General features: G+C 36.5%; 2 protein-coding genes across 2 annotated transcripts; both read right to left on the bottom strand.

Annotated features, from left to right (window-relative positions):
- Positions 1–8,397: 8,397 nt before the first annotated feature.
- On the bottom strand, positions 8,398–13,059 carry ccr6b (chemokine (C-C motif) receptor 6b). Its single transcript, XM_083543980.1, has 2 exons — positions 12,802–13,059; positions 8,398–10,488 (listed from the first exon to the last, which is right to left on the bottom strand). The coding sequence occupies exons 1-2, from the start codon at positions 12,828–12,830 to the stop codon at positions 9,417–9,419; spliced, it is 1,101 nt and encodes a 366-aa protein (XP_083400106.1). The 5' UTR covers positions 12,831–13,059; the 3' UTR covers positions 8,398–9,416.
- A 5,312-nt stretch (positions 13,060–18,371) lies between these two features.
- atp6v1c2 (ATPase H+ transporting V1 subunit C2) lies at positions 18,372–27,343 on the bottom strand. The gene is made up of 15 exons (XM_083543976.1): positions 26,960–27,343; positions 26,167–26,229; positions 25,900–26,077; positions 24,783–24,850; positions 24,199–24,290; positions 23,818–23,892; positions 23,562–23,656; positions 23,360–23,451; positions 22,460–22,558; positions 21,894–21,962; positions 21,412–21,504; positions 21,243–21,330; positions 19,638–19,735; positions 19,415–19,544; positions 18,372–18,994 (listed from the first exon to the last, which is right to left on the bottom strand). The coding sequence occupies exons 3-15, from the start codon at positions 26,026–26,028 to the stop codon at positions 18,899–18,901; spliced, it is 1,224 nt and encodes a 407-aa protein (XP_083400102.1). The 5' UTR covers positions 26,029–26,077; positions 26,167–26,229; positions 26,960–27,343; the 3' UTR covers positions 18,372–18,898.
- Between the last annotated feature and the right edge of the window lie 46 nt (positions 27,344–27,389).

The raw sequence follows: 27,389 nt of genomic DNA, 5'->3' as shown, positions 1-27,389 counted from the left end.
GATCGGATGGCGAGTGACGGGGAAGAGAAACCTTTTAAAGGGGATAGGTAAATGGAAAACAGGTGTAGGTGATTTAGTAGGAGGGAGAGGCTGAGCGAGAGTGTTGAGCGTTGGAGGGAGGTGTGACTGGTAGCTCTCTGACATTACCCCCTCCTCCAGGGGCTTGAGTATGGATTGATGCCCCAACCCATACTCAAGAGGGACCCCATCCTCATTTGGGTTGCACCGAATGTCCATTTATTGCAGATATACGATGTTGCGGGGTACAGTGATGTTGATCAGAAGCAAACTATAGTCCTGAGTCAATGTAGCAGACTGTTGACATTAACTACAGTCCAAATCCATCCTCAAAGCTCCCGTTCTTGCTCAGGAATTTCATGGAACCACCCAAGGCGTTGATGAGTAACCGTCCCCAGCTGCACAGAGTGGCCTCCAAATAAAGAGAACACTATCCAGAGGCAGGCCTGGACGAAATGGGAAGATCCGCCGATAGAAGAGGGGTGACAGGAAGAGAAGGATATGGATTATTATGTGTCCATATTGTTGTATGAAAGTAAATGTCACTGTGCAGTTGGGGCTCTGGACTCTTCCCATGTTTGAGAAGGTAACTCAAACATGGGGGTCTCTGGGATGATAGACGACCCACCATCAACAAAACTGAGTGAAAGTGTGGGAGTGAGGAGATGACAGCATACAAATATCCCAGTTCACCAAACGTTTTGAAGACAAAGTGAGAGAGTCACAAAAGATGGTTTGGACATGTGCAGAGGAGGGACATGGAGTATTTTAAAAGGAGAATGCTGAGGATGGAGCTGCCAGGAAGGAGGAAAGGAGGAAGACCAAGGAGTAGGTTTATGGCTGTGGCAAAGGCAGATGTAGAGGACAGGGGGGTATGGAGACGGGTAATCTGCTGTGGCGACCCCTAATGGGAGTAGCCGAAAGAAGAAGAAGAAGATTTGGATATATAGCTTCGTAGCTCATTGTCTGGCCTTTAAGAAAGCATTAAGATTGCTTACAACTTCCAGCAAATAAATACAGTGACAGTTTAGAGGTAATTATTTTAGGCCTGACTGTTATCCTCCTGGGCAGGTGAGAGCAAATCATAATTCAACATATGTACACAATGATGCTTAAATACAGGAAATTTGATCTATGGATTAGGCATATGGGAACACCTGTGTAAAGCTCATTTAGTAACATGTATATGCATTTGTAGTCCTTTTTGTACATAAAGTACACGTTATATAGACTGTGCTTTATGTTGCTACACTATGTTGCTCTTCCTTTATACTCACCCATGTAATCATTTTATTCTGATTATTGGAGTTTAGTTTTCTTTATGTTTTTTTTTTATCTTTTTGTCTTTTGCCTATTTCCAAAAATGAATGTGCAGTTACAATCTAACCTGAACTTTTTTCGAATAAAAATACACTCATTGTCAGGGAAACCACCAGCCACGCCTCCTCTCTGCACTCAGCACATTCGCAGCGCCTCGTCTTCATACTAATCACCTTCACTTGTCTCCAATCTACACCTTCTTCTGCTTCTACCTTCCTTCTGTCTCTTTTTCCCAAGGCTAATAAACGTCCTGTCTGTATTTTGTTTTCCGACTCTTGATCCTATAACATTCATATGATAGCATGTTTTTTTCCCTAAATTTCTTTCAGTGCAATCTTTTAACACAATCTTTGTCTGCACTTCGTTGTGCACATATTGCTTTCTTTCTCAAACCATTTTCTGTTCGGAACTATCGAATAGTTTAGGTGGAAATTGCTTGTGTTTCAAATAGTATGAAGAAATGTGTACATTTAAACTTCATGGTTTAAATCTCAGGAGATTATTTAAGCACAGGCTTAAGGCAGACTAAACAAAAAACCTGCAGTGACTTTTAGTTATTGCATTAATTCAATTATTTCTATATTAAAGTGTCAGTGATTGGATTTATGGACACAGACCATGTATAAATAGGGATATTCTTCATGCCTGGCTGTTGCTTCACTAGATGTGGAAATACCAGCCATACTTTCCACATATCTAACAAAAACATCCTCTGACATCACCTGAAAAAGCTGTGCCTTTTCGTTTCCACAGAGCCCTCAGAGAGATTGGATTTTACACTTATAAGAGTGGTCAAGTGAGGGCGCAAAGGAGTGCCAAGAAGTAATTATTGCTCTTGAAAAGAATCTCTGTATGTTCATCTGAGGAATGACTTACTGGCCTGGGTTTCAGAGCTGAGTACCAGCCAGCTCAGGCGATGCCAGTAATCATTTGCTTTTTGCCAGACCACTTCATAAGCTGACAGATATTTGAAAAAGCCTTTGCAAAGAAAGCAGCAACCTCAAAAAAACCAAAAAGAAAACATCCATACACACGTTCATGTGGATGTGGTTAACAGGATGGGCTACTGATCAGACGGTTGTGAGGTAAAATTCCAACACGGCCAAGCTGCCAGGATGAGAAAAATTCTTAACACTCACATGTCCAGTGAGTCTTGAAATCATGCCTCAGTGCCAAGTTGCTGTGAATAAAAGCATCAGGCTTAATATTACACTACTTCTACTTAAATCTCATTACTACTCATTATGGCAATATATCACACTCCACCTGTACATTATTGATGGGTTATCAGAATTAGCAGAATTTATTTGTACAATGTAACTGCCAGTTTTTCCTGTGCATATGAAAATAAACTCTTTGAATCTTAAATGCTAAAACGTTTCTGTGTGTGCTAGAGGCAATCTGCTCTTCACAGTCTTGTTGTGGAATGTGAACTATTTGACTTTTTTTTTTTTATTGGCAAGATATTTTTAAGTCTTCCCATATGTTCAAATATGAACAAGCTCTTTTGTGGAGATGAAGAGAGCAGATTAAAAGCTTGATGTTCAGAAGCTCACAATCCCAGCAGTGTCCGAGAATCTGTTTAGACCTTACATGATATCATATGTGACTCATCATACTGTTTAGACCTTACATGATATTAAATACATTAATAAACAAGGCAGAGCAAATAGTATGTTGGTTGAACAAAAGACCATGTTGTTATCTATTTCCTAAAAACAACTGAGCAGTCTGACATTTGTGCAAAAAAAAGCAATCTGCTGACATGTAAAGCTTCTTGTTCAAGGCTTAGTGTAGTGTCATGCTGCTAAGCTGCACAAATAGGCTATGGTGTTTCTCTTCATTTCTCTGCATATCTTTGCCCTCGGTTCGGTAGGGTTCCTGAATTGCCCTGTTTTCCCCTGGCCATTTGGACCTCCTTCTCTGTGAAACAAGATGTTCATTAGAAGTCATAGCAGAATGAGGGTGAACTCGGGGGTAAAAATAAAACATCCCAAATTTTCTAGAGCGGCACTAATGTAAATCCCACAATAGTGCATAGCAATACAACATGCAGATCACAAAGTAAAGCAGTAGAGTAGAAAAGAAAGGACCAAGGAGTTCATCTTTTTTTAGTGTTCGGTGAGAAAATATTAGCAAGTTTATTAGCAAATTACTGTATTATATCATGAACATATACGGAACATTTAGCAGGTCATATATTTTGGTTTGAAATGTATACTTACAACTTTATGGCAACAGTTTGGGGAAGAAGCACATATAGGTGTGACAAAAGCATATAAATGTGTCTTTCAAATAATAAAATTAGCACCTATATAGAGATTTGTTTTTCTTATCATGTGTAACTTTAATTGTCCACACTAAACACTCAATGTTTTAGCTTATATCATTTTAAAGCCAAAAGCTGACCCAGTCAGTCACCACAACGCACTCACATAGAGATCACATACTTCACTGTGATGAGCTAAAAACGATCAGGACTGCAGGATGAACACTATTTATTGCATTCTAGTGCCCTCTCGTGGTGAATTGCAACTTGTACAGTCGTTTAGGAACAGGAATTGACAGGGAATCCTGAAGTCACCATCTTGTGAAGAAAAAGGGACGTTTACTCTGAAACTTTTTGCTCAGGAGCCCAACAGTGCTAGCTTGCTATCTTATCTTATTTTATTGTATGTACACGTGCTACACAACCACTGTCAGAGGCACAAAAATTGGGTATGCAGTATATTCAGTAAATGGGGGCGCCATTGCATGTTGTGTATTTATACTTGCATTTGCACCTCTTTTTTTGGGGGAAGGGAAGGTGGGTGCCAACCATGATCTTTCATACCATCAGCAAATGTGTAATTGCCCCCCTGACTATGGTAAATGCATATAATATTTTACAGCATCAGTATATTTAGTGTATTAATGAATAAGATCTTTAGCAGCAATTCTTTACTTCTAACATTGCTAAAGATTATAACATTTATTGTGATCTTACTTTATAGATATGGAAATATGTTTAAAAATGGAGAGCGGCATATAGAATTTGAGATGATTGATTTTTGGTACCGGGTTCATTCAAGCCTTGATTTCATCCTCATGATTGGCCACTATAAAATAATGCATTAACTTCCTGGATCCACAGTCCACATTTGCTTGTCCTGACAAACAATGTCACACTTTATCAAGGCGAACACAAAATATTAATTATTATACACTACAGGTTGAACAAAAATAACTGGAGTGGTGTTATAACTGCAGCTATTTCTCTGGTGTTTACTTGGTAATCCAAGTAATAATTAAAACGGAATAGAGGCTTGAGAACGAACCTATTTTTTTATCTAATGTTTGTCATATAGTCTAATACATAGAGACTACATCTAATATTCTAAAACTTCTCTTCAAAATGTACCTCATGCGTGAACTCCTACAATCTCCAGTTGGTGAAGACACCATTATTAATAAATAAGAGGCCAGGGATGTCTGATGTATTGCACAGAATGTTGTACAGAAACCTCAAATACGATGTATTACACAGCAAAATAATCTTGAATGTTTGTTTTCTTATAATTAATGTGTTATCCTGACCTCAAATGAGGTAACTGGCATCCTGTTTACATGAAAAAATAGAGAATATAAACATGTTTAATACAGTAAATGTATAAAAAGACAACTTTCTTACAAATGCCATGCCTTTAGCTTGTGTGATACTTGTGCAGTAATCATAAAATGTAATGATAGAAAAATAGCAAATTATTCTCTGTTTGGTTATCATAGGGTTTATGTAATTATCAAGTTGTTTTTAATATCCTACGCCTATATTCTGAGATTCAGGACAGATATAATCTATCTGCTGTTTCATCTCTCGTGTGCCTTTGTAACTGACCTGGTTAATGTTAGTTTAACCTACTCAGCGACTCGAAACTGCGGTTTCAGTCTTTTATCATGCCACCATCATCATCTAGCACCCAGCAACAAAGAAAATCTGGCTGTATAAACTTCTTTAACCTTAAATGACTTCAATTACAGAGTTAATTTCTGTATTTCAGGGCTCATCCATAGGCAAAGGTAATCCAGAGCTGAACCATACATAACTACGGGTTTTAAGATAAAAAAAAGTTAATATAAAAAATACTGATTTACTATATAAATATTGGTTTTATATTACATGCTTGCTTCACTTGGTGTTACACAATCATACAGCATTGTACTAACCATAAAGTTATTATTGTACCTAGTAGTCAAAAAATAGGCACTGTGACCTGCTATAACCCCTTCAGGCAGGTTTTATGCTGCTTGTGTGTGACAAGCAGAAGACGGGACAGATCATGATATGGTTACCAGGTTAATGTTTTAACAGTAAGTTTAAGGTCAATTTTTTTTCCACAGCCACTAAGATCATCATTTATCGAAAATAATAAGGATACCTAATGCATTTCCTGTAAGCAAATATGCATACAGTGTGCCTATGAGGTACAGAACAGATTCTATTGTGAGTTATAAGTAGGTGCTAGGGTTAAAGTTAAGGTTAAGATTTTGGACTTTGGGGCAGAGGGTCATAAGTTATCAAGTCAGCAATAAATAGACATTGGTGCAACCCAGATGAGGATGGGTTCCCTCTTGAGTCTGGTTTCTCTTAATGTTTCTTCCTGTGCCATCTCGGGTAGTTTTTTCTTGCCACAGTCGCCACCAGTCAGGGACAAACTTACACTTATAAAGAACATCTTATTCATTTTTTGATCACCACATTATCTGTGTAAAGCTGCTTTGAGACAATGTTTATTGGTAAAAACGCTATACAAATAAAAAAATGAATTGAATTGAATTGAATTGAAAGGCCCTTAACCCTCCACTGCTCATTTGTATAAATAAGATAATTGTTGCTCTAAATACGAGTGTCTGCCAAATGCTGTAAATGTTGAAGTGATTGGAAAAGGAGATTATAGTATGAATAATGTCCATACAGCAGTAACCTTATGTGAAATAGGACGACCTTATTTAATACATAAAAGCTGAGAAACAAATCAGAAAAAGAGAGTGTCTCTCTCGCTCTCTTTTTATACAGTTGCCAAATTATATATTTTATATATTTAATATATGATATATTTTCAGGTTCCTTTGTGGATTTTGAAATTTGTAGTTTGAAAATGAGAAATGTTGCACTTACCTGCAAGATTTTATTTTTAATACCTCTAATACCACGAAAGGTACATCCAAAACCCGAATGCAGGATATTGTCTGAACTGTTTATGTGGTTACTTCAAAAATTCAGACAGTTGGATGTAGAACATGTCAAGAGTTTTAAACTGATGACGTAATTTTGTTTGAGGCTGTCAAAGTGTTGTCCTGTGTCTAGATCACAAACTCTGCTCCTTTTAAAAACCATTGGTTTCTTCTCAAACATGCAAAAAAGGCACTTTTTTTTTTTTATTCAAATGAATGTGTGTACAAATTGTGTGTGCAATGTGTATCCTGGATCATGAACTGCTGTTTCCTCCAGCACGGATTCCCAACTTTCATGTGTACATGCCCAACTGCAGTATCAGTCCTGGCTGTTTATTAAACTCTGAGCCTGGTTTAATCATCCTGCTGTTTGGCACCTGACACTTTGCATCACTATCAACTCAACGACTTTTTAATAACTCGATTGTTGCAGCATTCAATAAACCCTGCACATTCATTCAAACACTGACTGTGTGCTACATATTTATAGTCCATTGCCCAATTGCATTGCACTTGTAATTTATTTAAAGAATCTTTCTTCAACATTGAATCCATTCAAGAATGTGTTAGCAAAACGTCGGCAACAATACTTGCAAGTTTTCATTAGAAGAAAAATGTTTTTCAGTATAAAATTATCAAAAAAGTAAAATAAAAAAAAAATAATATATGAACAAGAGCCTACAGTAACTTTCCTATTTCTGTGATCCATAGCAGGTTCAGCAGGTGTAACTTCCTGTTGAGCATGTGACTTCAAATACATGTGGAGGTAACAGAGTTGAGGGAATGTTGAGGGTCATTTTTAATGTTACTAATGACTGGTGGAAAATGATGTTTTTAAGTATGATTTTTGAAGCAGTGATATAATAAAATACTAATAATTATTAAAAGAATAGGCAGAAGTGCTGCTTTCTACATATGTTTTTGTTTTGAGTTCCTTCTCAGGAAACTGCACTTATGATGTTGGGAAGGAAGCTATGTGTAAATTGTCTTTTAGCATAACCTTACATACATATTAATAAAGGTAATAAGGAATTGACTTCATGTTCATTTGCAATATCCCGTTTGCTTACAGTAAATTCATCTTCACAAACTGGATTTCTGCGCTTCCAGTTAAAAATTTGTTAAACATGTAAATGTACTTTCTAAGGACCTGATGCAGTTACACAAGGCCTCTATTATGTTGGTTTATTAGTTTCTGTAGACTGATGCATGGGTTCAGACTTCCCTGTCTCTCTGAATATTCTCATGTTTACAAAGACTGTTTGTGCACACTGTTCTCAGACAAGGAAGTGTTTTCATGTTTTCCTCCATATGCAAGTTTTCAATATCAGAGCCCTACAGTAGTGTAATTATTTAATTCTTTCTATATCTAATTCTTTAAATTTTTTTGTATGCCCTTGTGCCTCACCAAATCATTTGACTCAGTCTGAATATCACGTGATATCTTCAGATATCATGGGTTTTATAAGGTCAGTTATATTGTATTATATTCTTATATTCTATGGTACAATATTTGTTTTCAAATATATACAAAATATAAATTAGACTTAAAAATAATAAATAAACGAAACAACAATACAAGGAGCTGTAGATAAATAGACTTACAGACCATGAAGGGTGTGAATACACAAACATTTCTTATCAAATGCCATAACAGGGTGTATAAGTGTATAATCAATGGTGTGTACTGAAACGCAAAGCATAAACATAAGTGTAAAACAGGAGGTAAATGCAAATGTTGTTTGGAGTAACAGAACGTTGGTGCTGTTTCCTGACTAAAGAATGACCCCTTTATAGAGTATGTTAATGAAGTGCAAATAAAACTTTAAATAATTCATATGCAGCAACTGACACTGCAGATCAGTTTTATTGGAAAAAACAGTTGTAAAATTATACACACATACTATTGTAAGGCCAGACTACTGAATAGTGCTAGAGCAAAAACTAGGCTTGTTTAAAATAATATATGGAGTGGTCTAAAAAAAAAAAACCATCATATGTCAAAAAGCAGCATGTTTTTACTTCGTTTTTTAATCCTAAAAGAGATCTCTTTAGGCAGATATCATGTTGGGTAAGGAGCCAGAATGTATAATGTGGGGAAAAAATGGTCCATCTAAAGATGTTTAAAACCCTTTTATCAAATGGTTATAGAAATAAATATACATAATACATTATACAAGATAAACTATAGTCTAATCTTTCTATAATCAGCTATTGACAAGCTCATGTGCTACAGTCAAAATGAAATAATTAAAATGCATTTTATTATTATTATTTTTAAGAATTTGGTCTGAGCAATCTTTAAGCTCTACTTCTGTTTAAAACCATTTTAACTTTTGAAGGGTTTTCCCAATGTGACCACATATGTACAGTATACACACACACACACACACACACACACACACACACACACACACACACACACACACACACACACACACTATGTACAAAAACTGTACTGTTTCAGTATGATGTCTTCTCCTTTGTAGATTGGTTACACAGTACTGAGACATGAAGTGTTCAAATGTGGGGGGAGGCATTTAAGAGAAAAAAGAAAACCCTAAACTGTAAACTGCAACAGAATAGTATTACTGTAACAAAATAAGCACACTTTTAAAAACTGAAAGAAAAACTCATTCAAAGAAGATCATATTCGTAGACCAGGAATCCCAGTGTCCATTTTGGTTCAGACTGTCCTGTGTTTCACTGAACTCCAGCATGAAATGGATTATATACATGTATTAAAATCACTTTGCCTCAAAGGATTGAATTCCAGATGATCTTAACATGTCAGTATGACTTCTTTATACTCACCAAGTCAAAGCAATAATGCAGGTTTATTTGCTCAAATGATAAAATGAGGCATGTCACATTGTAAATGAGGAGGGATTTTCAGGATTTTCTTTTGCGTCTGCGAAAGACTTGTGTGCAGATATGTACAGTTCTGAAGTTTGCCGAGATGACGGTCTGGAGGAGAAGTACTTCTTTCCTAAGCACCACAAATCCTCAATGATCTTGCAGAAATGGTTCCTGAACTTGATTCCAATGAAGGCATAAAGGATGGGATTGAGGCAGCAGTGGAGATACGCTAAACTTCTGGTCACAGACAAAGCCAGGTGGATTTTTTGTTCTGCAGTGCAGTCTCTCTCTTTGAACAGTCGAATGGTGTGGATCAGGAGCATGATGTTGTAGGGCAAATTGCAGAGAATAAACACCAGAACAACAGCCAGAACCACACGCAGCGCCTTGTTCCTCTGGTAATTTTTTGCTCTGAGTAGAGTGTAAATGACGCTGCAGTAGCAGAAGCACATCACCAGCAGAGGTACAAAGAAGCCCATAGAGACCTGCATGCTCGGCAGGACGATTTTCATCAGTTGCGCTGTGCCATTTGTCTCAAAATCCAATATACACTCAGTCTCTATCTTATCATTATTCATGTCTTCACCTAGTCTGGAGTACATGAATGTTGGCACCGATAATATGATAGCAAATAGCCATATTATTGTGCAGATGAGGCGGCTATACGTCTGGGCTCTGGAGCGAATTCCGAATGAACGCCTGGCTTTAACGATGGCCACGTAGCGGTCTCCGCTGATGCAGGCCAGCAGGAGCAAACTGCTGTACAAGTTAATGCTGTAGCTTCCTTGTAGTACCTTACAAGCCCAAGTACCCATGCTCCAGTTATACTGCTCGTTATATATAATCAGAGGCAAGGCAAGAACAAACATGAGATCTGCTATGGCCACGTTTACCAGATAGATATCTGTCATGGTCTTGGCTTTTTTATAAAATGCATATGTGACAAGAACCAGAACATTGCCCAGTAGTCCCAATGCACAAATAAAAGAGTAAATGTGGTATGTCACCAAATGTTCATGCATGTTTTTTAGTTCACACAATTCATCTAGTTCATATTCATAATCCTCCACTGTAGAAAACCTGCAAAGGAAAGAGATAGAGTGCAACAGTTACCAAATGATTTGATGCAATTTAGTTTGTTATGGTTTTTTAGTGTGAAATAAAATGACATTAAACCGATTTATTGAATCAGATGTCTGTGTCCATATTCATGAGCGGGCGTGGCCGAAACTTGTAGTGTTTTTTAAATAGAATGAAACCCTACAACTATAAAGCAAAAGCAAAAATATCAACATGGCCTGCATGCTCTGTTAAAGCAAGGCCAAAAAGCAGGCCAAAAATCCAAAAGTGAAATTATATATATATATATATATATATATATATATATATATATATATATATATATATATATATATATATATATATATATGCCAGCAGGTCACGAAACAATAGCAATTCATTCAGTATTGAAAAAGGCTCATTGTAAATGTAAAGCTGTATGTGTTTTGTGTGTGTGTATGTATGTATGTATGTATATATATATATATATATATATATATATATATATATATATATATATATATATATATATATATATATATATATACATACATACATACATACATACATACATACATACATACATACACACAAAACACATACAGCTTTACATTTACAATGAGCCTTTTTCAATACTGAATGAATTGCTATTGTTTCGTGACCTGCTGGCATCAGGGATCAGAAAACTACAAACTTATCTAGAAGCATGATAAGACATGTAAAAAGGTGTCTAAACCTGCTTTTTTATTTCTTACTGTGTATCGGTGACATCAGAGATACACTGTAACACAGGCTTGTTTCTGTATATACCAAACATCTTGGTGCTTTGTAATAAAAAATGTGTTTTGATTAAGCCATTGAGTAGCAGAAAGTAGTGAAAGTTGTGAAATTTTATATTTAGAATCAACCTTCAAAATGTGGAAAAAACAAGCAATAATAAACTATATGATAATAATATACAATAAGAATACACAATATGAAAGGTTGTCAGCATGCAATTGTCTTGACTTTTGTATGTTGTAATTTTACCATTTGCATCCCTAGAACTAAGAAGTCTAAACCTGTTCTAGCATGATAATGCCCCCATGCACATGTAGACATGGTTTATCAAGACTGGAGTGGAACAACTTGAGAGTCCTGCACAGATCTTTGCTACCAAACACCTTTGAAATGACCTGAAATTCTGACCCAGGACCTCACTAATGCTCCTGTTACTGAATGGGTACAAAACCAAAACTATTCAACAAACTGTACTGGTAAACTTTCTCAGAGAGTAATTGTAAAACGTGTCAAACAGATTAGCACTGAGAAATGTATCATCTTTGCAATGTCATAGCTTCGAAATATATTTGTTTGAATGAAAATACACATATTACACATTTTTATTTCATCATCTTCTTTTTTTTTATAACATACAACATAGTAGATAAACTAAATGATGACTTTTAATCAGGAATTGCTGGAACCACGACTGTCATGACTGAGCTCTGTGTTTTCTGAGAAATGTACACTCCAAGTACTGCATATATTTTCTTTGCTATCATATTATATACACTATAATAGAAAGATTTTAATGTTTTAGTATTTTAAAACTGTCACAATAGTGTCTTCTGATCAGGACTTTAAATTAAACAGCTACCAACCATGTCTTTAGTAATTATTTTTCACATTTCTTTAAATATTTTTGTTTTATTTGGTTGGTAAATATGCTTTCATGCCTGCACCTGAAAAAAGAATGCTAGGAAAACATGGAAAGTAGTTCCCTTCACATTGATGAAAGGAATGAAGAGGTGATGACAAATTGTGCATAGCGGAAAACAGGCTATAGACGGTATTTGTATGCACCTGATAGTATGTTATGTACAGTTAGTACAGCTAGATAGTTTTGTATAAAATGTATATTATGAATATTTTACTTTTTTATCATACTCAAAGAAAATGCATGTACATCAAGGCATCCAGTCGCACAGTTTGTGCCCTGGTAATGTCTGAGGTATAAATTGTATAAGATAAAAAAAATGGGACATAGGTTTTTTTCCCTTCACTTCAATGTGAGAAATACTTTTATACTTTTTGTCTTATCTATACTCTAACAGCTATTTTGTTGTTATATTTATATTACTGTTAAACTCATATACCAGTAACTGTAATGTAGTAATTCAGCTGCATCAGTTTGTCTAAAAAAGCATTGTTCTGGAAAGACATGCATCTAGTAAATTTACAGAGGATTTTAAACAAACAAACAAACAAACAAACAAACAAACAAACAAACAATAAATAAATAAATAAATAAATAAATAAATAAATAAATAAATAAATAAGGAGGTACTGTACCATTCTGGGGTTGAAGTATGTTCCTCCATTGCCTGTTCCAAAAGAGCACTGCTTTGGATCCAACTGATTTCCCTAAGCTGTGTTTCTGACACTGCTGTAGTTGTGTTAGGTCAGAGATGGCTATATGTTGAAATAGGCCAAAGCAGTCTTCTTCTGTGTTTTTGTAACGCAACACATCCGCAACAGCTTGCCTTTTTCCCCTTACCTGTGCAGATAAAGTCCTGTGGAGCCACCCACAATGTACCACCCTTTTTTGCAATCAGGTTTTCAAATGCAACTCTGATGTCAGAAGTGGGTTCTTTCCTACACATTTTATGTAACTGGGACAGACTGTATCTTATTGTCTACGTTTCTGTACAGGAGATGCACAGCAGAGATAAAAAGAAACTAAGGTCAGTATTTCGAGGCAGAGTTCAACATAACAAACAACATAGCAACCAAAAGCAGAAAATCCCCTAGAAAGGAAAAATGTTTTGCAGTTGAGATATAAATGCTTTTTTTTTTAAGAAAAGAAAAAACATTACCTCTGTTATTTGCAACTGTTTCGAGTTTCCGTCAGCCCCTTTGGTTCCTCTTAAGGAAACAATGAAATACTGTTTCATGTGTCATTTAGTTCATTTGTTTGATTGTTTACTTACTTATTTACCTCCCTACTCACTTAAATCCATGCACATTCTGCTCCAAATTAATGTTTTTCATTCTTATAATTAAACATGTTTTCAAATAAACTGGATGTAGTTATTAACTGGTAGGTGTTAATAAATGCCATATTTTAGGAAGATTATCTGAATTCTGTACACAATGTTTGGTTATTGAATAGGGCAGTTCCCCAAATGTATAATTTGTTTGTTAAACATCCTTTATTTGAAATACTAAATGGACAGGTTGACCCAGAGCTATATCATGGTTAAACTATAGTCTTCTTCTCTTTTATGAATATATATATATATATATATATATATATATATATATATATATATATATATATATATATATATATATATATATATATATAAACTATAGTCAAATATGTCTACTAATCTAGTTTTTCATCATGAAATTCCGATTTCAAATATCGAAATCCTCACATCTCAGCCTTTTATACAAACCATATAAATAGAGTCATGCCTAGACCTGTATCATCATACAGTACTGCATTTACACAGCAGTGCAAACACGATTTCTAGATACACAACACAATGTGTGAGTTTGAGGTACAAAAGGTTTATTGAAGTGCCACAAATGTAAAATGTAAATGTAAATGCTGCCCTCTAGTGGACACATACACTACTGCAAAATCCCTGTATGGTTCAACTTCTTCTTTTGGCTGCTCCCATTAGGGGTCGCCACAGCGGATCATCTGTCTTCATATTACTCTGTCCTCTACATCTGCTTTTTTCAAACCAACTACTGTCTTCCCTCACCACATCCATAAACCTCCTCCTTGACCTTCCTCTTGTCCTCCTTACTGGCCTTCCTCTTTTCCTCTTTCCTGGTGGCTCCATCCTCAGCATTTTCCTACCAATATACCCCATGTCCCTCCTCCACACATGTCCTCTCTCACTTTGAACCCAAAATGTCCTATATGCTTCGTATATGTCCCTCTAATAAACTCATATCTAATCCTTTACATCCTCATCACTCCCAAGAGTATCTCAATATCTTCAACTCCGCCACCTCCAGCTCCACCTCCTGTCTTTTAGTCAATGCCACTGTCTCTAAACCATACAACATAGCTGGTCTGACCACAGTCCTATAAACCTTTCCTTTCACTTTTGCAGACACCCTTTTATCACAAATCACTCCTGCCACTCTTCTCCTGTTGACCCCGGGTACCTAAACTCATCGACCTTCTCCACCTCTTCTCCCTGCAACCCCACCACTCCACTGTCCTCCAATCCCATTCAAACACATGTACTTTGACTTACTCCTACTGACTTTTATTCCCCTTCTCTCCAGCGCCATGTCCTGCACCACCTTCACATACTTCTCTGACACACCAGACTTCCTCATACAATACCACAACTCCTCTCTCGGGACCTTGTTGTACACTTTCTCTTAATCCACAAACACACAATGCAACTCATTCTGACCTTCTCTATACTTCTCCATCAACATCCTCAAAGCAAATAAGGCATCTGTGGTGCTCTTCCTCAGCATAAAACCATACTGTTGCTCATAGATGGTCACCTCTTCTCTCAGTCTGGCTTCCACTACTCTTTCCCATAACTTCATGGTGTGACTGATCAACCTAATTCCCCTGTAGTTACTGCTGGTCTGCACATCTCCCTTATTCTTAAAAACTGTTACCAGCACACTCCTTAGGCATCCTCTCATTATCCAAAATTTAGTTGAACAACCTGGTTAAAAACTCTACTGCCATCTCAACTAAACATCTCCATGCTTCTACCGGTATGTCATCTGGTCCAACCGACTTTCCACTCTTCATTCTTTTAATATCTGCTCTCACTTCCTCCTTACTAATTCTATCTTCCTGCTTCACCAACTCCATATCATCCAACCTTCTCTCTCTCTCATTTACCTCATTCATCAAATACTCCCTCCACATTCTCAACACACTCTTCTCACTAGTCAACACATTTCCATCTGGATCCTTTATTGCTCTAACTTTCATCAAATCCATTCCAGCTCCTTCCCTCTGCCAGGCCAATCGGTACAATTACTTTTCTCCTTCCTTAGTGTCCAACTTCTCATACAGCTCCTCATATGCCTTTTCTTTTGCTTTCGCCACATCCCTCTTCACCTGCTGCCGCATCTCCATTTACTCCTGCATACTTTTATCATCTTTCTGCTGATCCCAATTCTGTTTCGCCAACCTCTTTCTCTTTATGCTCTCCTGCTCTTCCTCATTCAACCACCATGTCTCTTTGTCTTACTTTTTATTTCCAGATGTCACACCAAGTACCTTTCCAGCTGTCTCCCTCATCACTTCTGCAGTAGTTGCCCAATCATCCAGCACCTTTTTACCACCACCAAGCCCCTGTCTGACCTCTTCCCTGAATCTCACACTACAGTCCTCCTCCTTCAGTTTCCACCATCTTAATCTTTTTTAAGTCCTCACTCTTCTCCTCTTCTTCTTCATCTCCAAAACCATCCTACAGACACCATTCCATGCTGTCCCCCCATAGCAAAATCTACCACCATCTGCCCTTTCACATTTCTCTCCTTAAGGCCATACCTACCAATCACCTATTCATCACCTCTGTTCCCTTCACCTACATGGCTATTAAAGTCTGCCCCAATTGACAAATGCGTCTAGTTTCAGTTTCAGAGACGTCTAATGTGAGGCATGGGATAGAAGGCCTGTACCGATGCTAGGGAGCGGTAAGGAATTAGTAACTGCTGCATGTTCAGGAAAAAAAACTCCTCACTTCAAGTTGAACACCCATGGCCTACATGCCATCGGATCCTCTCAAAGCTCTTCTTTCAGAGTCACCCAAACTGTCCTTAATTAGGTGATAGCATCACTTTACAGTGAGAGGCATATAAAAACCATACCTTTAATGTTGTGGTATCAAGAAAGGCTGAACCGGCTGTGTGCTGGACTTAGTAGTAACTGCTTTAGAGTCTGAGGTTTTAATAGCTGAGACGTCACAGAAGGAAGATACAGTAGGTATGCATGCATCTTTGGCTTCAGCATAATCCAAAGCATTGCGGAAAGCTGCAGCATTGTTGGGGGAGCAAAGAACCTTAACCTTATCCACAGCCACATTGACAAAAAACTTAGACACAAACAAGCCGTGTTTAATATGTGTGCCTGCAGCTAGTATTAACAGAGCCTCACACTAGTTCTCCTAACACACATTCCTATAGTGTCTGTGCAATGTCTAAAAGATCTTAACGATGTGAGTACATAAGGTATACCGAATGTTTTTGTCTGGGGTCACACATTTCTGGTTACCATGCCTTATTATCCAGTAGGGAAGGTTTAAGCTCAGTATATATAAGTATATATAAGTATATATACTTGTCTGTTTTCTGGATTAAAATGAAGAAGAACGTATGTGCCACTCTGTGTGCTGTGATTCTTCCCTGATCAGAAAAAGACACCACAGGCATCGTAGATCACATTGAAATCCTCTCATAAAAATCTCAAAAAATTAAATTTTAGTTCAGGCATGATAAATATTGAACAGAAAGGTTATTAATTATTCCTTGGCCCTCTGAAGGGTAGGCAGAAGCAAAACATTTAGCAGGTGTGCTGTACCATTTGAATAAGTGACCCATCCACCTAGACATCGTCTCACCCAGCAAATCAATCTGGAAAACTTTGGAAGTCTGAGCACATCTTCCTACTCAGTTTCTCAAGCCAGCCTTCTTCTTACAACATATACTTTCAATGCCCCTGTTTGTGACACATCCCATTAAATGGATTGAGCATTTATCACATTAGCAGTTGTTTTCAACAGAGTAGGCATGTACTTTTTCTCAGCTTCTTTGCTTAACATCTAGCCAAAAAAAAAAAATCCATTCTGGCTTGGAGAGAGTTCAATGGAACATTGCAGCTGCTCACAAATTTGTTTTTGGAGTGATAATAGTGGTACTTTTGTGGTCGGCACATTCCTTGACCAGATTTGCGTTCATCTTATTGCTCTCAGGCTTTTTCTTATCCCTATCTTGTAGTAGGAAAAATGCCACTGCCTGAACACCTGCACAGCTGCTTCTAAATTTTGATTCATTTAGCTAAAGCCAAGCTCTTTGTATAACTTAGCCTTTCGACACAATCTATCTAACAGTTGCCCTTGCTCCTTCCCAAAACCAAAAATTATCAGCAAATGGCAAGGACACCTCACAGTGTGTTGAGGAAGCCTATCCAAAACCCACTGTAATTTAACACATTCAGTACTGAAAAATTCTGACTGAACTCTTATCTACCAAACTGATTCTCTCATCTAGCAAACCTTTTAATAGGATAATTGACTATTCCATACTGGCATATGATTTAGTCAGGATGATGTCAAACAAGATTACAGACCAGATAGGTAATGATACTGTCTGTCATCTAGGTCATCATAATACATGCATGGAGAACATCACTGTCCAACAGGACTCTCATAAAATAATTTTTAATAACATAAAGCCACTAACTTCATTTCCCAAGAAACAAACAGCTTAATAAAGCACCTGCTCTCACACCCTACTTCATTGTTCTACAAGTTATGCAGTGTAGAACATTATTTTTTCTTTTTCTCTTTCCTTTTGACATACTAAAACCTTATACTAGCACAATGCCCTTGCATGTCTTTGTAAACCATTTAATTAATTGCAGAGGTAAGACACAGGAGTCCTGTCAACACATCAGTTTTATTTACAACCTTGTATGAACATTTCTGCTTTTGTACTGATATTCTAGCAATTACCAAATATATGACAAGATATATTATAATTATATTACATTATTAGTATTAGGTAGTTTTTATCTTCCTGCCTTAGAACCTCTTATGATTAGTGATAACCCTGAGGCTCAATAGCTACCTTTCTTAGACTAGCTTTCCTGTCCTGTGAAAGAGAGAGCAAAATGTATTACAGAACAGAAGGAAAGGCTTTGAAGTAATTAGGCTCATTGAATAGTCATGATAAGTGTGGCTTCGGACTGGTAGTGATTAAAAAAAAAAGGATTACAGATGGCATTAACATAGTATAACCACTTGTGTCTAGACTTCACCTATCTTTACCAGATAAATAAAATATACTAGTGTACAATTTCTTTTTAAACGTTGCATAGCGCCTTTTGAGGTTATTTACACTTATTTACACAATTAAACAATAAGCAGAATACAAAATGTACCCCAGCTACTCACAGAATAGATTAAAAGTTCTCATTTTCACTTTTCCGAGCAAGTAAAAATTCGGATCATCAATTGAGCTTCTTTTAAAATGACTACACAGCAGGTGAGTGTTGATTCAAGCCTGTAAAGAAATCATTTCTTTTGTGTTTTACGTAGCTGTTTTAATTTTTTTTTTCCATTATGTTTACCCTGTGAAGTCCTCCAGTGAAAAACCCGATAACACCCACTGAGTAGGTTTTGCCACATAGGCATGATGTATGAGTCTGTTTTGGTTTAGTCTTTGTCTGCTAGCTGGATTCCACTATGTTAATGCTGATTGGGTAATAGATGTAGGAATAGTATTCCTGTTGTCCTATGTTAACCTCTGCAAAGTCAAGTCCCAACTGGAAAAGGAAAAAAAATCTGACATTAATAATCATGCAGCTGTCTGTGTAAATAAATTATTTGAAATTATTTAATAAAGATTTACATAAACTATGTGGACAAAAGTATTGGGACACCTGACTACTCCAGTTATATGTGGTTCTACTCCCAAACTGTTACCACAAAATTACATTTTCCTCACTTTACTAACGGCCTTGTGGCTGAAATCTCCACAAGCACAATCCAAAATCTAGAGACACATCCTTCCTAGAAGAGTGAAAGTTTTAATAACAGAAAATGTCGACTAATTGTGAAATGGAATGTTTATAAAACACATATGAATCTTATGATCATGTGTCCACAAACTTTTGTTTATATAATGTATAATTCTTGATATAGTAAAGCTCTCTTTAAGGAAATATACTGCATTTCACACTCACTTCGGATTTTCCTGTCACAGCCATTGGGTCCAGGTGTTTGAATACAGAATTGAGCTCCTCTCGTAACCGTTTTACATGCTTCTTCTGTGGCTGGAGCAGGAGAGTCTGGAAACTAACCGGCAGGCCATACCTGGCCCACAACACAACCATCGCAAATATAAATATAAATGAAATCATATAAATAGGAACAGGTCTATTACAGACTGTTAATCATAGATTTTACCTGAGGACTGACTCAACGAACACTCTGATGGCCTTAATGTGGATCCAGGCCACAAATACTTCATTAATATTCACCTTCAGCCAGCGCACAAAGACTCCCTGGTGATGGAAACAACTCTTTCATAAAAAAAATTTCTAATCTACAGTCATACATTCACTGGGCACTTTAATAGGAACTCTTCTGCTCATTTATGCAACAGCTATAAAGTGAATAAATCACATTACCTTCTCTCACATCAGAATGGGGAAAATTATTATTTCAGATATAAACATGATCAAAATGACCAGGTTGGTCTGATTATTTCAGAAACTGATGAACTATTGAACTCTACTTGCACAACACCTTAAAGTTTATGGTGTTAAAAAACTAATTGTATTCTATGACATTCCAAGCTCTTTTCATTACCTTTTCTTTTTCTTTCGACACAACTTATCTAACAGTTGCCCTTGCTCCCTCTAAAAACTGAGGTTATAACCAAGGAAGACTAAAACTCATCTGTTGAGGAAGCCTACCCAAATCCCTTACCATTCTGATTAGTAATTTCAAAACTGTATAAAATATTACTAACTCATTCAGTACTGAACATTTTTGACTAAATTCCTATGTGTTTTGGTCATCTACGAAGTTCTTTGAGAAGATAACTCACTCATCCATGCAGGAAAAGGTTTGTCAAGACCACAGAAACAGGATCACAGGATCAGACCAGATAGGTCATCATCTGGGTCATTATAATACATGCAAGGAGAACATTACTCTCCTACAGGAGTCTCATAAAAAATGTTTTTATTGCATGTGTAAGTCAAGAGAAGGTTAATGCAAAAATAAACACTCTTTATAACCGTGTTGAGCAGAAAACCATCTCAGAAAGCATAACATGCTGACTTTTGAGGTGAAAGGGCTAGAACAGCAAATGGCCACATCAGATGTACTCCTGTCAGTCAATCCCAGAAATCTGGTAACAGTCCAGTAACAGACTCCATGAAACTAGACAGTTAAAGACAAAGCTGAAGTAAAGTTTTTTCCAAACTTCTTATTTGTTTTGCTGACAGGCATGGAGGTGATAGCTCAATGGTTAAGGCATTGGACGCTGGTTCAGAAGGTCGCAAGCTTAAATCTCAGCACTGCCACTGCTGGGCTTTTGAAAGCAAGGCAATTAACCATCACCTGCTCTGCATAAGGGCGTCTGCTAAATGCCATAACTGTAAATTTCAATATGACCTTCAGCTGTAGTCGACCATCCAACCCAATGTTTGACGAGTTGCACATTCTGGAAAGTCAATCTGTTTACTATGGCTGTAAAGAGTAATTATTTTAGTTTCAGTAAGTTTCCTGTCAACTTAAACGAGACTGGATATTATCCTTTAACACTCATTAAGTGTTTTATTATTTTGTACCTATTTATGTCTTGAGTCTGTTGTGAATGAAAATCTCACAGTAAAATGTCACTTAAATTACATTTTCTCCATACTGATGTTTGATATAACCAGTAATTGAAGTTCTTGGCCTGTATCTTATTTTTTTCAATTGTGTTGCTGCTGCTGCTGCATGAGTGGGCAATGAGTATACATCCTGTAGCTGTTTATTGATATTTTCAATGTTACTCACATACTGGTCTTTCTTCTCAATTTTGAGGCGTCGGATCTCCTGTTGTTGCTTCTCTGCTTCTTCTATGTTGAATTCTCGCACAACGAATCTATTGGGGACCGCAAACTGTTTGAGGTGTCAAAGATACCTTCTTCCTCTAATGTGTGTGTGATCAGGGATGATGGCTTACTTGTGCTTTTTAGCATTGGCTTTGAATTCGTTGACGGTGTTCTTGAATAGTGTCACTGTAAAAATACCAGCATCCTCTTCCTCCAACAGCTTCCTATGTCATGCAATGAAGATGTTTAAAGATGTATCACCAGGATATTGAACAGAGTAATTATTTTTCATTTTATTTTAATCTTTTACCATTTTAGGTCATTAATATCATTGCTACTCATTGATGCAACAAAGCTACCAGCCTTACATAGTGAAAGAAGTCTGATCTCCTGAGGCTGACTGCTTAATGAGGATAAAGTAAAACAGGCTAATTAGAGCCAGTGAGATAGATATCAGTCATGCAGACCGAGGTGAGATGCTTGCTTTCAATCAGTAACTTTACACTAGGCTGAACTTAACCTGCTGACCCATGGCGAAAGGTGTACTGCGGCCATGACTGTCTGATTGGCTAGCTGAGCAAAAAATAAACAGGAATAAATGACAGGAAATAACCTGCTGGAGCGAGGAACCACAAATTTTGACATAGATTCGTAGGTGTTTTCCCACTGCCGAATGCACAGCCTGTAAAAAAGAGTTTTAAATACAAATTCAATTCGGATTCAGAGTCTATTGGTCACATACACACAATCCATGTGCTGTAATGCTTTTCATGTTTATTCACTGACAGAATTTAAAGTTGAATTTACTAGCAAGTAGTAAAAAAAAAAATATATATATATATATATATATATATATATATATATATATATATATATATATATATATATATATATATATATATATATATATATATATATATATATATAATATGCAAACACAGAGTGCGCAATACAATGCTGTGAATCAATGAGCTGAGTTATAATTGTAATAGCTAACATATAACAGTGTAATACTTGGATATTAAGGAGTGTAGGGGGGTGTAGGTGTGTAACTATACTCATAGTTACATTAGTATGCAATTAATACATTAACATTAAACTAAATTTGATCCAGATTAGATTTTTTTTATAATAATTATTGACTGTAAACTAAATATCATGAAGCATTAACACACTAACCTAGGCACCACAACCAGTAAAGTGGTGAGATACTCAGAGTTGAGAACCAAGTCCTCCTTTTTCACAATGCCAGTCAACGGTCTAGTGTGCAGACTTTCCCTGTAGAGTGACAACAAAATTGACAAAAATATGTTTTCAATTTATTTTGTTTAGGAAATACAAATTATAAATAAAAACTGCATCCCAAGGTTGATTGAAATCTAAAAAAAAAACAGAGATGAATTTATTTTTGATTACTGTTTCAATTTTTATACTCAATATACAGTTTTTAGTATCTTATTAATTGTTACTTTATAATAATCAATAATTTTAATATTGATTATTATTGTAATTTAAGCAGCTAAATTGTTGAGCTTTCTTTCATTTAGACCATTGAGAATTTGTAAAATGTTCACACTTTTAGAATTTGTATAAACCATAAAGTTTTGTTTAAGTAAAACTGATGGAATCAGCATGAGAAACATTCAAACCAACCCTGGCAACTGTACATTTTTCACAGGACTTTGTGCTTCCTTATTTCTTGGCAGCATGACAGCCTCTGTGTTTTTTGTCTTAAATTTAAAGGAGAGAAAAAAGGAGACGCTGGTGTGGGATCAAATATTGTATGGCACCTGTAGCATAAGTGATAACACCAACTAACATGTTTCATGGACACTGTACAATATTCAATTATTTTAATATTTTAAATTTAACCAGATAAAAAAAGTGACATTCTTGTATGTAACAGTTGTGGTTTACGTGCAAATAAGATGTTTTGGGCATAGTGTTGTTAAAAGTATAATCAGCTTTATGGTAGTAACAGTAACTCCATGCAGCATCATACAGTATGACCCTGGAATTAATTATTTTCTGAAAACAGTACACCTCATCATGTTTTATTTCTCCAAAATAAGAACTTACTCTGCTTTTTTCTCGAGGGATTGCAGTTTGAGTTTCACCTCATTGAACGCAGCATTACGAGACTTCATCTCCGTCTCGACCTGGGCCACTTGCTGACACACACACATGCAGCCACCAACACAGATACGCACACATGAATATTAATATGCTAGAGAGCCGTTCTCTCAGCATTGTGCGTGTGAGGTCTGTGTGGGATGTATACCTTGAAGATAAGGTCATAGAGTGTTTTTAGCGGGAGGGCGGTGGCATACTTGGCTCTGTCCCACTGGAACTTTGTTGTGTATGTAGTCATATTCACTGCAATAACAGACAAAATGTGAAGAAGGTTTTCAATGCATTTCACAGCTCATGTAAAAAGAATAGAAACACAGTATGCTAGTTAAGTCCTGAAACACTCCCATTTAATACATACAGCAAAATAAATACAAAATACTCTCTGAAAGTGCTCAGTAGCATACCTCTCAAGGCTTGAAAAAACATTTTCTTGGGTGACTGTGAAACTTTCTGAAATGCCTTTGGCTCTGGTGAGAAATCTAGAAATTTTAACATAATAAAAATACGAATAGAATAAATAATAATAATAATACAGTACAAGCATGTATAAAATGTAATATGGTTTTATGTAAATTGGTAGAGACGTCTATTCTTATACATAACTAGCACAATAACTATGCTGTGCTATACACAGGTAACAGTATCTTTGGGCTGGTCAAGCCGAGAAGAGTGGAAACTGCCACCTGCTGTGTCTGCTCTTAGCTAATGATCTCGTCCTGTTGAATATGGGGGCTCATTAGTTTAGCACTAAGAGTGGAAAGTGACTGTGCAATATATCGATATACCTCCATTAGCCAGCGCATTCTCCATGAGCTTGTCACTGGATTCGGATTGTTCCATGAGATCTGCCATACACTGAGTCGTTTTTCGGAGCACACTGTAAGTCAGAGCGAAGTGTTCAGGGGTCTTATGTTAGGGGTCAAATGACATTTAAAGACATAATTCACCCATAATCAGTGCAGGACAGATATTTTTACTGACCTTAAAATGCTTTATTTGTTTTTTTAAAAATACCCAATAAAAACAAATTTATGATACAATGGCTTTGTTATTTTTTTCTAAATTGCAAGTTCTAAAACTGCACCAAAAATTATTATTACTACCCAGAACCTAATTTTGACTGAGGTTAAGAGGACTGTGGTTGTGAAATGGAGGAAAGATGGAAAAACTCAGAGCTCAGTTTCCACAACACAAGGACGCACGGAACATTTTGAAGTAGCACCTGAAACAAGAGCCTGCTGGATTGAGTGTCTCCTCTATCGATAATTGCGATACAGTTGCTCGTGAATTTTCCCACAGACAACACAAGGAGGCCAGATGGATGTGCATTAGGAATAAATAATAATCGATGAAATAACCTCTGGCTTACCCTTCTGTGTAGGAGTCCAGTCTGGAGAGGTCATCAGACACACTGAGCAACACATCCAGTGAACCTACCTGGTAAAACACAACATGTTTAGAGGTGTACTCTTTATATAAGGTGCTTTAACAGTGACCTACCTGTGAACGTTATGTATAGGTATGACCATATTTCAATATTCAATTACATCTAAAGGGTAATAAGGTTTTTGGCACTGCCTGGTGTAAATGGTTGAACATTGTGGCACTGTTAACTGTTAGGTATCTGTTAAAATCAGTAAAAATAAATTGCGAGACTATTGTAAAAGACAGAAACATGAGCAAGACAACCCAACACACTTGACCTCTAAAATGCATTATGCACCTATGACCCTGAGCTGCCATACTACACAGATCTTCTGCATGTACATACAGGAGGACTCTAAATTAATTAAATTAAATTAAAACTAAATGAAAATAAAACTAAACTTATATTTCAATGATTGTCTTTGTCTCTGACAAATAAAATCGGACAAGCACAAATCCCATCATCTCTCTCTCTCTCTCTCTCTCTCTCTCTCTCTCTCTCTCTCTCTCTCTCTCTCTCTCTCTCTCTCTCTCTCTCTCTCAAGTTTATAATCAGATTTAAACATGCTTTATTGGCATGATTATAGTATGGTTTTGCTGAAACAGCAACTATGTAATAAACGAATAAATATACATATAAAAATATACATACATAAACATGCAAATATATAAATAAATTCACATAAATAAATGAACACATAAGTCAGCAGCAATACTTAAAAATATACATGATATGTATAACAGGAAAATTAACATGTTAAGACATTTGTAAAGTGTAAGAATGTAATCTTTCTCTCTCTCGCTCTCTCTCTCTCTCTCTCTCTCTCTCTCTCTCTCTCTCTCTCTCTCTCTCTCTCTCTCTCTTTCTCTCACTTGCTCTCTCTCTCTCTCTCTCTCTCTCTCTCTCTCTTTCTCTCACTTGCTCTCTCTCTCTCTCTCTCTCTCTCTCTCTCTCTCTCTCTCTCTCTCTCTCTCTCTCTCTCTCTGTCTGTGTCTCTGTCTCTGTCTGCTTCAGCAGGCATTTTCAGTCAGATCATTATGCAAACTCCACTCTTCCATACCTTCAGCTCTGGGATGTGGAATCTGAAGTAGTTTCCCAGGCTGGCTTTGTTCGTGGCCCTTTTAAGCTTTTCCAGAGACTGTAAACTGATTTTGTCCGTTGGAACTGCAATCAGCCAGAACTCTGCCATGCCTCCCTCACCAACTTTCCAAATGTGGGCCCTCTTCACACTTCAAAAGCTGTGATAAGAGACGGTCATTACAACCACTGAAAGTCATTACTAAGAAACTTGTCAGCTTTACAAAGGCATCGTAAGATTATATGTCACCTCTGATTTCAACTGACTTCACTGTCTGGAAGGGTTGTGTTTCCAGCACTGGAAAAAAAAATCCTAACAAACAACTCTCAGCCAGTCAATACAGATATAAGTTTATTCCTTACCTAGCAGCACATATAAATCATTACTCACCATATTTGGCCATGTTTTGGCATTGATTTTTAGCATCATTTCAGCCTACAACTGACATTTAAGCTTTAATTGTTTTTTTTATATATACACATTAAATGTGTTGTTTTTTATTTCACATGAACTACATTAAGATTGCTCAAGCTACAGCTTAAATCATCCAAATATGTACAAAGTTCAACCATTAGTACTGGTTTTACTATTTTTACTGATGTATGGTCAATTAATGAATTTATAGTTTTCTTCAACGGTATAAATAAATAAGAAACAGATTGCATCTCAACATAGTAATAAAATGTAGAAGCTCATAGAATGGATCATTCTAATGCTCTGAACCTACAGCAATGGACAGTAGTCTATAGTTTATCATACACAATACAGTTCAGCAGCTAGTTTAAATAAAAAATTCATGATTCATTTAAGGCTGAAAATTTCCATGACATCTGCAATGACATTTGAAAAGAATAATTCCATAAATAATAAGAATTTCCTTTTAGGAAGGACTGGTTGCATGCCAGTAATGCCTTACAGCCTTGTGTGTACTGTTTTATTAAATAAAGAATTATATATAAGATAAAACCTAAACCATTTCTTAAGCAGAAATTAAATTCTTTTGGGTTTGAGAGAAGCGTGCATGAGGTGCAGTTGTTCCTACCTTACAGTAAAGGTGTCCATAGTAAGGCCTGGTCCATATGGAGTTTTAGTGCTTTAGTGTCCTGGCCATTACAGACTGGGCTCAAATAGAGCAGCTCCTCACACACTTCACTGCACAGGAAAAATCCTCTCACCTGTCACACACTCTGAACACTGTCATCACCAGAGTGGGCCAGGTAGGATCGGCTGACGTCATTTCCTTATTAATGACGTAACAATCCTAGCACCATGGTTTGTCTTGGCATAAGTTTTTTCTGACTTTTTCTGTATTTTTTTTCTTTTTTGTCTTGCATTGTACGACATGAAATAAGTATAAAATGAATGTTAATATACATTTCACTACACTTTGAGTCATTAGACTAATTGTAGTCGCAAGTACCAGTGCTATGAGCGTAGAAATGTGACCCCGCCTCCACGATTATGACGTCACG

This window comes from Silurus aristotelis (genome assembly GCF_946808225.1).
Source record: "Silurus aristotelis genome assembly, chromosome: 6".
NCBI lineage: Eukaryota > Metazoa > Chordata > Actinopteri > Siluriformes > Siluridae > Silurus > Silurus aristotelis.
The sequence above is the reverse complement of the archived record's forward strand: the minus strand, read 5'-3'. Positions and strand labels throughout refer to the sequence as shown.